This window comes from Malania oleifera, chromosome 7, assembly GCF_029873635.1.
Source record: "Malania oleifera isolate guangnan ecotype guangnan chromosome 7, ASM2987363v1, whole genome shotgun sequence".
In the NCBI taxonomy this organism is placed as follows: domain Eukaryota; kingdom Viridiplantae; phylum Streptophyta; class Magnoliopsida; order Santalales; family Ximeniaceae; genus Malania; species Malania oleifera.
This window is the reverse complement of record NC_080423.1, coordinates 101,709,881-101,723,837: the sequence shown is the minus strand read 5'-3', so window position 1 is coordinate 101,723,837 and position 13,957 is coordinate 101,709,881. Positions and strand designations below refer to the sequence as shown.

Here is a 13,957-nt window from a genome sequence, read left to right as displayed (position 1 = left end):
GAGTTCCAATGTAATAAAAAAAAAAAGTGCAAATCGAATTTGTTGGCTTGGTTTTCATTTTTTTTTCTTTAATTGTCCTTTAGCCAATTCCTTGATCAAGCTCGGGATAGTTTTATAGCATATTTGTGGAAAGAAAATATGAGCTAAACCTAGCCATAGAAAAGAAAACCCTAAAAAGAATTTGAGAAGTATGAATTAACAAAGTTTGAGCAAGTAAACTACCAAATCTAAGTCATTGGTTTGGTTTTAGCTAGGCCGATCCTTCATTCAAGCTTGGAATAGTTATATAACATATTTGAAAAATAAAATGAGCTAAACAAAGAAAAAAATGAGAAAAATACAAGCTAAACAAAATTTGAACAAGTGCAAAATCAAATCGAGTTCAAATCTTTAGTTTTGGTTCTATTGTTGTTCCCATTTGCTAAGTCAATCCCTAACTTATCACTAAGAAATAATTTTTGTGAAATATTTAACTATTTGTAATAAAAATAATTCGTAGCGTCCATTCTCATATAAAATATAAACTCATGGGGATGTGTCAATATAATTAATCTTTTCTCTTTATAGGAGATAAAGTTATAAAGTTGAATCTAACAAAACACTACATTCTATAAAATAAAGAAAGATAGGAGAAAGAAGAGAACGTAAAATGTGGATGGTGAAATTCTTCCTACTCGACTAAAAAACTTATGAAGAAAATGAAAGTATTTTTTTATTTTCACCAAATCAATATTTAGAAATAGAGAAAATGGATGCTTGTACACTAATTTAAGCAATACTTATTCCTAAATTTTCTTTATATTCTTTTTATTTAACTAGGCCATAAAAGGAAAAGAAAAGCAAACTTCCTTTCCCCTTTTCTTCCCCACACGTACTTTTTTTTCCCTCTCTTTTATTTCCTAAAAAAGCACTTTTTTTTCCCTCTCTTTTATTTCCTAAAAAAGCACAACGTCAACATTTAAAAGTTCCGTATGGAGTTTTTCACTGTTCAAATAAATTTAAATACCTTTCAATACCTGATTACTTTTTTTCATAGTTATTTTTTAAAATAAATATAAAATTTTATAAAAAAAAAAAATACGCACGTAGTACCTGCTCATCGCTAGTAAAAGTTTAAGGGAAAAGAAAAAATACAACAGACACAAAGTCTTTGAAATATTTTTCTAAAATTTAAAGAAAAAGAAAAAAAATGTTCAAATAAAATCTCATTTATGTATATTATATTTTTTAGAAAAATTATAAATATCTTAATATAACAACTTAAGCTTTTAAATGAAACAAAAATTTAACATAATATGTATCCATTCGTTGTCAAGACATCATAAAAGTTCAATTATTATTGCTCGCATTTATAACCTACCTATGAAAGTTTCATATTTTGATTTACATTTCCACGTTAAATTAATCAAGCTACATGTATATATATGATTAGAACTTGATCCATATTGTAAGACCACAATTTAACAAGAAGTCATAAACTTTTAATTACATAAAAGAAATAATGGAAGTAAGTAGAAAGCTTGAACTTTTTTTTAAAAAAAATCTTAATATGATTTAACTAAACAGTATTTTTCTTCCCATACATCCAACCATTAAGACTGATATTAAGATCTTATTTATTTACTTTGAAAAGGCAACGTCATTGGAAGAAAAGAGACAAGTAAGCAAGTTGAAACTTCTAAAAGGGAATACAAGAAAAAGAAAAGAAGAGCTAGAATGGAAGAGAGCAAGCATCACCTGTTAGAACCGGAAGAGCCCATGGGTGGGGTTGATACACATGTGTGAACACCAACTTGACCTAAAAGTTTAAGCATATTGGATCTTGAGACCAGTCATGTATATAAGCACCCATCATCCACTCAAATTTTCCAATATCGGACAAACTCGCAAGTAAAATTTTCAATAATCTCCCCCTCGCTTGTGAGTTTCAAAGACTCCCCCTTGAACGGAAACTATAGGATTGCATTGCACGTGCTTCCAAACCAATCCTACCTCTCACGTTTTGACCCAATTCGGATTCATCCTCAGCCTAGATAATTTTTATTGATCTCGACCACACACTTGATCCTCCGACTATTAGCACGTCAGTAGAATTAGTTTCATATCTCAACTTTTTACGATGTTGCTAACCTAGAATTATGAACCGTTAACTCTAATACCACTTGTTAACACCAAAAGAGCCCATGGGTGGGCTTGATATACATGGGTAAACACCAACTTGACCCAAAAGCTTAAACCTATTAAATTTTCGGTCCAACTATGTATATAAGCATCTATTATCTACTCAAAATTTTCAATGCAAAACAAACTCACAAATGAAATTCTCAACATTACCCTCCCATCTCGAGAAAAATATAAAAGAACTCCTCCCAATTTAGATTAGACAGAGAAATATTAGATCTAATCCAATAGAACGGATTTAATAAACATACATCACACATAATTAAGACCGTGAAATATTTCTCCTGAAGATTCTCTCATTCCTCTCTTTCCATATCTGCAAACAAATAGCTGTCGAAATTATTACTTTCAATCTTCTAAAAAAACCCCTTAAAATAGAGATTAATTATTCAATTGTTAAATATAAAAGGTGTTCAACTGCTCACAAAAAATAGAATAGAAAGGGACGAAATGAAATAAAAATATTTTATCAGATTTCTTAATGGTCTATAAACTACATTCCATTCTCTAAACCAAACACGACCTAATAGGAAAAAATGAAGGGATGGAAGGGCAGACTACATCATCCCAATTGACATGGAGTGGTCAAATGCAAAAAAAATCCCGAACACCATCCTACCAAAAAAAAAAAAAACATTTAAAAAAACATCTATATCTACCAAAGCTAGCCCAATGAAAGAGAACATGCAGTGCACACTCAAGAACTCACCAACTTCCCAATATTAAAACAAGAGGAAGAATCACAAATGAACCAACTTACCAAAACGTACATACGCATTACCATAGTTGAGCAACTCATCATGAGAAGCACAAAATACAGCCATACATACACAATGACCAGACCACCTGATCTCAGCTCCTCGCATAATACATTCAAGACCCAGCTAAATTCCATATACATGCCATACATATACTTGACCCAATAGTACTCGGTACGAGCAGACCAGGTTCATACAGAATACGTGCATTCGTACATACAGAATTAAGTGTTTATTTAATTAGCACTGCTCTGCTCTAAACTAGCTAATTAACCGTTGATCTCCTCAAAATCGTAAGTTCTATAGTAGTCGATCTTGTTGAGAAACGGTTTATACCTTAAAAATATTCTCAGGGTTGCTGAGGCTTTTCCAAATCCTCGAGGGGGCGGAACCAGGCACTCTGCTCCAGCACCGAGTCCTCGCCACCTTTTGCCTTCCCCAGAGAGCTGTGGATGCCACGCTCACTGCTGCCCCCACCCGCCACCGGAACCTGCTCGGTGTGGGCAGGGCCAAAGACCCCGGTCTGAGGGTGCGGGGCCCAGTACTTTTCAGGTTGCCCAGGCTGGATCACATCATCCGGGACGATGGTTGGGCGGATTTGATCGTCCAGGTTCTTGTCGTAGGCAGAGAAGTGGACAGTCCTCCTGCATGCACAGGGTTTTAGTATCACCCCTATGTAAGTATGATCCTTGCTGGCTGGCGGGCCATTCAACTATCAACCATTAATATGATCAATGAGCGAACAATGTGAACGTAATGGAATGAAAATTTTTTGAGAAATAATCAAAGAATATATAGTCGAGAGAACCAACAAAGGATCCAAGAGAAATTTGACAATTTAATCATTACACATTTACCATTCAGAAATTTTGAATTTTCCTTAACCAAAATACTCAACACAGCCATTTTTCTTAACCATCACTTGGTGCTGTAACTGTGCTCATTTTCTACTGCTTAAACTACTAACATGGGAGATAACTCATCCTTCATCTCATACCTCTTCTCACCTACTATACCAAGGTTTGGATTCAGGATCTAATTTCTAGCATAATATGCAAACTTAAAAGCAGATAAAATATGTACTTTTCCGAGTACTTTCATTGAATGTTGAGAAGTAGAAAACACACTGCACTTTTTTAGTAATTTTACAGAAATAAAAATTGGAAATGAAATGAAAACGGGCTTCTACAACTAAACCGACCCTAAATTCCAGAAGGTGGCAATTAAGGCTCTTCTAAAGAAAGGATGACTCTTTGGATTTAACCATCTAAAGAAAACAAGAACTTTATGAAATTTGGGAACTCAAGCCTTTCATGTTCAATGAAGCCCTAGCTAGGTCTATTAATGCCCATCATCACCTCCTTTAAAATGGCAAAGGCCCACCATGTTCTGCCTGTCCCCTTCCTCCAACAATCACATGAATGTTGCAACAAAGAACAATAATGCTTTCATTCTGAAAGCCCAAAGAGATTGACTAGCTAGCTAGGGTTAGGTGTGAAGCATGTGACATGAGGTGGGTAGATATTCAACCCACCCACCGGCGACCGATGGTCATGTGATTGGCATGTGTTACTTAGATCGGTCGCACACCAAATGAAATATTAAGAAACAATGATACGATTTTGATTTTTGAAAGCAGTCAAAACAAAACAATAAAAACATTCTGTTTCGTGTTCTAGAGTGAACATTTGCCAATGGATCAACTTAACCAGACATGGTGGGGTGGCCCTGTCTAGGTCCTCTTTTGGGATGACTTCTGATAGATTTACAGTTCAGCTCCATCGAATTAATGCAACCACACAAAAACAAACAGAAGTATGGAGTGAAAAGAAAGAATAGAGAATGTTTGACCGAATATGATCATGAGTGGAGTCGAGAATGATTTTGAATTATGAGAATTGCGTCCCTCTAGATTCTTCCTCCTCCTTCTCTTTCAAGTTTTTCAAAATATTCTCTTTCCAAATCCTTATTCCATTTTCCCCCAAACAAAGGAATCACAAATTGAAAGGAAAGCTAATTCACATCAGCAAGCAGCAGAGACTTGTTCAAAGCTAACAACACTTGGGGTCCAGCTTAAAGCCTAGAATAGTCTATTAAGAAAACCCAATTTTAAAAATATATATATATAAATAGTTGAAAATTGCAGCCTTAAATTACGGGAATACCCCTGACGGACAGCTGTCCGTGGGGGGGCAACCGGGAATTTGCGCTTTGCTTTCTCGTGAACCTGTCCTAATCCTGTTATCCAGGCACCACCAAGTACGGTACCGGGTACCGAGTACCGTGTACGAAATTATAATAACAAAAAAAAAAAGTGTTTTTTTAATTCCAAAAAACAAATAAAAATAAAAATAAAAATAAAGATAAAGGGTACCAGAGAAAGCAAGCGCAGACCCATCTTCTGGATTACAAAAATGGAAAGGCTCAAAGGCGTTCAGAAGTTCAGATCGCCATTGATATGACTGTCTCGAAACAACCATCTTCCCAGCCCCTGTTTGGCGGCTGAGAAAAAGGAGGAAATTGAAGAGAGGGGAAAATCACCCTTTTGGGCTTTTCCTCAGCAATCAACCATAATATCTTACCCAAATAATCTTAGATATTTTTTCCTTAGATATAGCGAAGTGATGTCTTAAATTCCGCTGAGAAAGGCGTTAAGACCCTAGAAAAATACCATTTACCATTGAACACGGCAGGAGGTGGAACAGAGATTTCCTTTCCCAGGAAAATTCAGTCGAATTCCAGAAAAATTAGCTCAAAAAAATCACCTGATTAAGCAAATTAGAAACCCATAAAAGCTCAAGTGTCCGCAGGAAAAACCGCAGCACAGGCAGCAAAATTCCCCAAGGAAACAGGAATTAATTCGCATTAATTAACCAAAAAGCTGAGCTGATTTTACCTAACAGTGGTACTATGAGCAGAGGCGGAGACGGGGGCAAGCCGAGTCGGATCGCGCGAGTTGCCGCTCCGGATCTGGTTCACGAATCGCTTCCCGAAACTCGCCAGTCCCCGACTCTGCGAATTGGCGGCCATGCAATATCTGTGGAAGGAGAAAGTAGCGGGCGAAAGTAGAGTGAGAGAGAAGTAGGAGTAAGAAATGGGCGTGGTTTCTTCCGTGTCGCCAAAGCCAACTTATATACAGAGAAAGCGAGAGAAGAGAGGGAGAGGGAGAGGGAGAGGGAGAGGGAGGTTCGCGTTTAGCCTGCCGAGGTGCGCACCTACCCCCCCACTGGGCAGTCCGTGGTCCGTCCCGACGGAACCGTGCGGTCTAGACGTTTACCGTTGTGGGTAACACGAGGACCGGACCCTGTTGTTATTATTATTTATTTATTTAAAAAAAATTGTGAAAAATGATACGGGCTTCCAAATTCCTTTTCTTCTAATTTTTTAAGTGCACGAGGAAGGCACGTATTTAAAATAATTGTTTTTTTTTTTTTACAATTCTCAAGCTTGAAAGGGTTTGAGAATTTGTGAAATTCATCCTTAAATTTTATCCTTTAATTCAACCATTAATATGGGTCAACTTTGTGTATGTTTTTCTGGAAGGTATTATTGTAAATTTCATGTTTTACAAATTATATTTAATTTGTATTTTTACTTTTTTTCAGGACAACAGATACTTTTTGTAACGACCTACTTAATTTACTACATAATCAACCACATAAAATACCCTGATACCATTAACTTATAATATAACAAAGTCAACCTGAACTCGTGGGTAACGGAGACACATTTGTCATACACAGTGGACACCTCAGCAGCAGTAAATATAAATTTCATCCACCCAACCATAAAATGTAATATCAAAGTTACTTACATTCCACCATATTTATGTAGATATATATACAATCCTCAAAAACACCAAGAAATAAAACTAGGATCTTACATCAAAAATCTACTAACCCTAATTCAAAACTTACCCTTCTAGCAGGGTAGAACAACTGCCTCAACAGCGCGGAGCTCGGTCCGTCTGTCTTTCTGGGTTCCCTGAAATGGTTTAAAATTAGGGTGAGACACCTCTTAGTAAGGGAAATAAACTAAAAACAGTTGTGTGATAGCAATAATATTTGCATGATGTAATAAATATACAGTACATATTACATGTCTCAAAACACTGATAATATCATAATTGAATAAACATACAATTTCATAGTCATACTAAATCATACTGTATCTCAATGTTCATAAAATCATCTGTTATAAATAATAGTTCTGAAATATACCCGAGATGAATAACTAGTTAGTGTCATGTATTACCCCCCATGACGAGTTGTGTAGCCCAAAGGTGGGACCCGATAATGGCTGGCTGACCACTGCCAATTTAAAAATGTCTGTAAGTACGATGAGTTCGCCACACCCTGGTCTTGACTGTTAGGTGGATGTCTACAACTCTACACTGAAAGTCACATTGACTATCTATCTCCCACCCCCTCTACTAGTAAGGGTAGTTAGCATAAATCTGAACTGAACCGTATAGCTATGGTACCGTGCTCTTGAAAACTAATCTGAACTATCATCTGGGTTCTAATAACATATAGTACATGATCATATACTGTTTTAATATAAATATATTGATAGCATTTTCTGAATTCTGTTATAACATAAATAATCATGACCTTGCGCCGAATAACATACATAACTGTGGCCTTATGCTGGCTATCAATCACATAGATATTGAACTGAGCATATGTATTGTTTATCATATATTCTGAAATCATAATTTCTTGTATTATTCATGTTATTTCTGAAAATAACTGTAAACATGTTTTTTCTGTAAATCGGACTTAACATAATACAATATACATGAAATAATATTCATACCACACAAATTGAATAAAATCATGAATTCTGTTCTGAAATCACATTTTCTGACATTTTTACACTAAAAACATATTCCTGTGTAACAACAATATTTTCCCAAATATACTCATACATAATACGTGCTTTCTGAAAATTAATCTGCTATTAATTAATAATAATTTTTATAAAAAATTACTACTTTAGTTTACTCTCTTACCTAACTACTGGAAAGCCCATAAAACAACTAGTCTTGCACCTGCAGGCTTCTCCACTGAACACCCTGAAAACAATATTGCCCCAAATAAAACTTCAGTATTTCTTCAAATGCTACCTTTTTTACAATTGTAGGAATGTCAAATACTCAATGAAAAACCTTATCCTGAACCTGGGATGGAGTCCAAGTTAGCCCCACCAACGATCTACTCCAGCAGACTTGAAGAGAACTTCCCCAAGAGTAGCGTGGCGGTTTTAGATCGTCGATCCGGCAAAGAACGGACCCAAAATCTTATAGAGAAGGAAGGAGAACCGAAGAGGAAAGAGAGAGAGAGAGAAGTTTTTCGCATGAGTTCTACGGTGAAAATCGAGTTCAAGCTATTTATACACTTGCACTCGTCGATGAGACACGTCACCTCGTCGACGAGACCACGAAGCGAGTTTGTCGACGAACACTTATTCCTCATTAACGAAATTCAGAACTGAAAATAGCCCCTCGATAACTTCTCATCGACGAGACACGTGTCCACATCGACGATCCCATCAAGCGTGTTCGTCGACAAACGCAGCCCAAATTTACAATTTCATTTTCTTTCCTCCTCATATTATTTAATTAATATAATTCACTAGGTCTCTACATTCTCCCCTCCTTATAAAAATTTCGTTCTCGAAATTTACTATTCATGTGGTTCACCATCCCCTAAAGTCAAACAGTTTTCTTATTTATTACGTACCTACACTTGTGGCGGAGGAATACCGTAGTTACATTCAGAGTTCTAGGAGATTACATATATAAAATAAAATTCCCCTAAAACTAAAATACTACTTACTAACTAAATTACTACATGTACTGACTAACTTGCAAAAGAAACATTTCATAACCACTTACACTTTTCTGATTATAATTGAACCCCACTGAATAAATGTGGATATTTCTGTCTTATCTGTTCCTTGAGCTCCCAAGAAGCTTCTTTTATTGCGTGATTTCTCCACAGGGTTTTACTAGAGAAATCTTCTTATTACTCAATTCCTGCTCTTTCCTGTCCATAATCTGTATTGGTACGTCCTCATAAACTAGTGAATCAATGAACTCTAATTCACTATAACTGATTACATGAGAAGGGTCTGTGACGTATTTCCTCAACATGGAGACATGGAATACGTCGTGTATCCTGGACAACACAGGTAGTAAAGCTAACTTGTAGGCAACCGGCTCCACCTTCTCTAGAATCTCGAATGGGGTAATGAACCTAGGGTTAAGTTTACCTTTTCATCCAAATCTCATAACCCATTTTAACGGAACTATTTTCAAAAACACATGATCACCAATATCAAACTTCAATTTCTTGCGGCGGGTATCGGCGTAACTCTTCTGTCGACTCTAAACTGCACTGATTCTATCTTTAATGAGACGAACCTTATCATACGCTTGCTATACTAACTCTGGTCCCACAACTAGTCGTTCTCCTATTTCATCCCAATATAGAGGAGAACGACACCTTCTACCATAGAGCGCTTCAAAGGGTGTCATGCCAATGCTAGCCTAATAACTGTTATTGTGCGCAAATTCCACCAGCAGCATGAATTGAGTCCAACTACCCCCAAAATCGAGCACGCATGCTCAAAGCATATCTTCTAATATTTGGATCGTCCTCTCAGTATGACCGTCTGATTGAGGATGGAACATCATTCTGAAAAATAACTAAGACCCTAGAGCTTCCTGCAAACTCCTCCAAAATCGTGACGTAAAATGCAAGTCTCGATTTGAGATTATAGACACTGGCACACCGTGAGAATGGACTTGTAGAGACCCAAACCTTCAAAAACTGGATTCGTTGACGAAGGATCACATTCGTTGACGAAGGATCACATTCATTGACGAAGTCCTTCAGAGCCTCGTCGACGAAATTCAGAGCCTCGTCAACGAGAGAATGCCGAGGGGTTTTGGGAGGTTCTCGGGAAATCCTCATCGATGAAATTTAGAGCCTCGTCGATGATTAGTGTGGTGGATTCATCGATGAAGATGCCACCTCATCGACAAATTGGACCGGGTCAAAGGCCTTATAAATATCCCATTTGAGTTGCTTAGGGGTTAAGCTTCTCCCAAAGGCTCTCTCTCTCTCTCTCTCTCTCTCTAACCTACGAATCTCTCTCTCTCTCTCTAGGATTCTTCACCTTTCGTCGTCCGTTTCCAAAAACGAAGGGTACTGCATGGATCAGAAGAGAAAACTCTACAAGTTTAGCGGATCGAATCGTCGTTTCGAAGATTTTCGGGTTTTTCCCAAAAGTCAAGGTAGGGATCTGATCTTAGTTTTGATTGAATATTTAGATAAAAATAGAAAACATAGTAAGGTTACGTTCTGTGATTTTAGGTTTTCAGCATCCCGGGTTGTCGATTTGGACTGTGTTTGTACGAAGTTTCATTTCGAGTATAAGGTAAGGGGAATTTGATTACAACAGCGTTTTTAGAAAATTAAACCGCTAAAAAGCTAGTTTATGTTATTATGTATGATTTAACTGCTTATTTTCTAAATTTTACCAAATAGAAATGTCAGTTTTACGATTTTATAGTTTTTGGTAAAAACAAGGATTTTGGGCGTATGATCTCCAAATCCTACGAAAATCACTTATTTACATTTATACTATAGTAGGAGATGTTCGAATCATTTACTTATTCATTTAAATGATGTTTACTTGATTTCCATCATTTAGCGGGTTTTTGGATTAAACTTGTGTGATATATGTTGACATGGAAATGAATGGATTTTCTATACTATTGATATAGAATATGGGAACGAAGTTCCAATTTGTTATACTAAGAATGTGATAAACGGAGGCCGGTGATACACTGAGTTGAATCAGTAAACAAAGAGGGGTAAAGTGAGTGGAAAGGCACCGGTTTGAACCTAATGTGATTATTTGAATTTGTGAAAAATACTAAAATTGCACAGGTTATTGTTTTGCTATAAATTATATATATGATACTGGAACTACAACTTGTGACTAAAAGAGGTTGAAAGAAACTTCAGTAAAGAGGGGTTGAAAAATACTCCAGTTCGGGGGTTGAAATAAACTCTTAGGGCTAGGTAACGATGCTGGCAGTGCAATGGACCCATACATGAGAAATCAGTATGGGTACGTTAGATGCCTGCGAGGAGTTAGTAAGCTGCTGGTAAAAATAAACTAGGGGCGGTCAAATCATAAAAGATGCTCAGCTTTTGTCTGGACGAATAGGACACTGTCAAAGGCAATCAGTGCACAACTCGTGCCACGGGGTAAAATAGGCAAATTGTCATACCAAGCTGGAGTTGTTTAGATAGTCATATGCATGATTTAAATACTTTATGTGCAAACAAATGTTATATGATACAGTATTATAAACAAATGTATTGAATGTATGAGTTCTTATAAAAATGTGCATATATGCAATCACACACTGTTGTAACTCTTTCTTCCTTACTGAGAGGTGTCTCACCCTATCATACAACCTTTGTTTTCAAGTTCATCAGTGCGTCAGTCCTAGTAGCTAAAGGGACTGGGGAGATTATTTTGGTCAGCTTACGTAAGCATATGAATCTTGTAGTAAACTTAGATGAAGTTTCTTTTTAGAGGGTTGTAATAATGAGAATTATTCTGTATCCGAATTTATGTAAATTATGGATGTATTAGCAAACTCTGGTATAAGTCTAGTAGAAATCCCAATGGATGTTTATGTTTTTCCGTGACATTTACATCATGATTATGTATGATTTATACCCGAATGTCCCTGTTTAGGACGAGTTGTTTCCATATCTTGAACAGGTATAGGTATTTGAAATAAGTGAGTGACACTTGGGTCCATATAAAGGGCCGGGTCGTTACAGGACTATTTCCTGAATATAAATCTCTACCAGTCTGTTAATGGAGTAGCTGATCTTGATGGGAAGAAAATGGGCAGTCTTGGTCAAACGATCGATAATCACCCAGATTGCATTTTGGCCATGCAATGCCAACGGCAGCCCTGAAACAAAATCCATAAATATGTGATCCCATTTCCACTCTGGGGTAAAAAGTGGTTGCAACTGGCCTGCTAGCCTCTGGTGCTCAGGCTTTACCTACTGGCACGTCAAACACTGTGCTATGTACTCGACAATCTCTTTCTTCATACCACTCCATCAATAAGACTTTCGCAGATCCCTATACATTTTCGTGCTACCGAGATGAACTTTCTATAAAGATCTGTGAGCCTCTTTTAGGACGGTCCTCTAATATCAGTATCAGTAGTAACACATAATCTAAAACGGAACCGTAAAGCCCCGTCATTTGTAATACAAAACACCTCACCCTGACCACCCTGTACTCTGACCATTACCTTTACTAATTCTAGATCCTCTTTCTGAGCAGCTTTAGCCTTTCCCATAGAGTAGACTGCACCACTAAGCTAGTAGTACATAACTGAGGATCACTTTTGACCAACTCTATGTTGAGTCTCTCCAAATCCATCATGATCAGATACTGAATCTGTGACGACCTGCTTAATTTCCATATTTTTTAAAAAAATATAATAAAATCAATATCACAAATATCAGTTCAACAGATCATAATCCACCTGGACCTGTGGGTACCAGGGATACATCAACACACATAACGGAAGCCTAAGCAGCAAGAAACATACACTCACATTATCATAAATACGAAAACATTCATTGCAATACCATAAATACTAGAGTCACTATAACCACTGTATTTCAGTATATACATCCCAAAAACAAGATCTAGGGACATTTCCCACAAAATCCAACTATCCCTACTAACATTTACCCTTCAAAGAGGGTAGGCAAACAACACTAGATCAGCGGGGCTTTTCCCGCTCTCCTATCTAGGGCTACTGAAAAGTTTATAAAATTTTAGGGTGAGACACCTCTCAGTAAGGGAAATAAACTAATATCAGTGTGTGGCAACATGAGTATTCCGTGTTATACATATACCATACAGAACGTATTCAGTAACTATTTTGTCAAATCTAGGAAAACATATATATCATCAAAACATGGCAGAACATACTACATTTTCATAAACATATTTCATCTCATATAATAATAATACAAAAACATTCCTGGTAGGTTAGCTGGCTATTGTCATGTATTACCCCCACATGACTGGGTTGTGTGGCCCAAAGGTGGGACCTGACAATGGTTGGCCGACCACTGCTAAGTCAAAAGTACAGTTTGTAAGTCTGATGGGTCTGCCAGACCTGGTCTGTACACCAGGGGCACTCACACACTTCTTATAAACTACATCGACCATCCAATCTCACACCACTCCATACAGCGGCGTTAACACAAATATCATGATCATGATGACTATGGGCACATAGCAACGGTACCGTGCAAGTGCTAGCTTAGACCAAGCCAACCAGGTTTTGATATCATATAAGATATACTGAAACTGTGATACATGGATATTTCATATCATTAATTATCAAATCAATCATATCATTTTGCATATGTATGTATATCATGAAAATCATCGGCCCGTACGCCGGTATTACACATTTTACCATAGTTCGGCTCGTACGCCGGCAAATCATGGCACAACCCGTACGCTGGCAAATCACATCCATAGCTCAGCCCGTATGCTGACAAATCATATCATAGCACAACCCATACGCTGGCAAATCACATCTATAGCTCGGTCTGTATGCCGACAAAACATATACATAGCTCAGCTCGTACGCTAGCAAATCAAACACATAGCACGACCCATACACCAGCAAAACATATAAAAATCTTGGCCCGTATGACGGTTTTCCATTATAAAAATCTCTATCATTAACACATTCCCAGAAAACAGTGTTTCATAACAATTTCTACTCATGCCACACTAAACAAGTTTTTCGCATATTCAATATACCATCATTTTCAACAGTGTTTTCTCAAATATAAATCATATATATGAACATATTTACTTTCCTGAAATCAAATGCTATATATACATACATTTTATCAAAAAGAACTAGTTTAATTTAT

At 36.9% G+C, this 13,957-nt stretch overlaps 1 protein-coding gene across 1 annotated transcript; it reads right to left on the bottom strand.

Moving 5' to 3' along the window:
- Positions 1–2,937: 2,937 nt before the first annotated feature.
- On the bottom strand, positions 2,938–6,281 carry LOC131160266 (late embryogenesis abundant protein At5g17165). Its single transcript, XM_058115728.1, has 2 exons — positions 5,836–6,281; positions 2,938–3,583 (listed from the first exon to the last, which is right to left on the bottom strand). The coding sequence occupies exons 1-2, from the start codon at positions 5,967–5,969 to the stop codon at positions 3,289–3,291; spliced, it is 429 nt and encodes a 142-aa protein (XP_057971711.1). The 5' UTR covers positions 5,970–6,281; the 3' UTR covers positions 2,938–3,288.
- Positions 6,282–13,957: the final 7,676 nt, after the last annotated feature.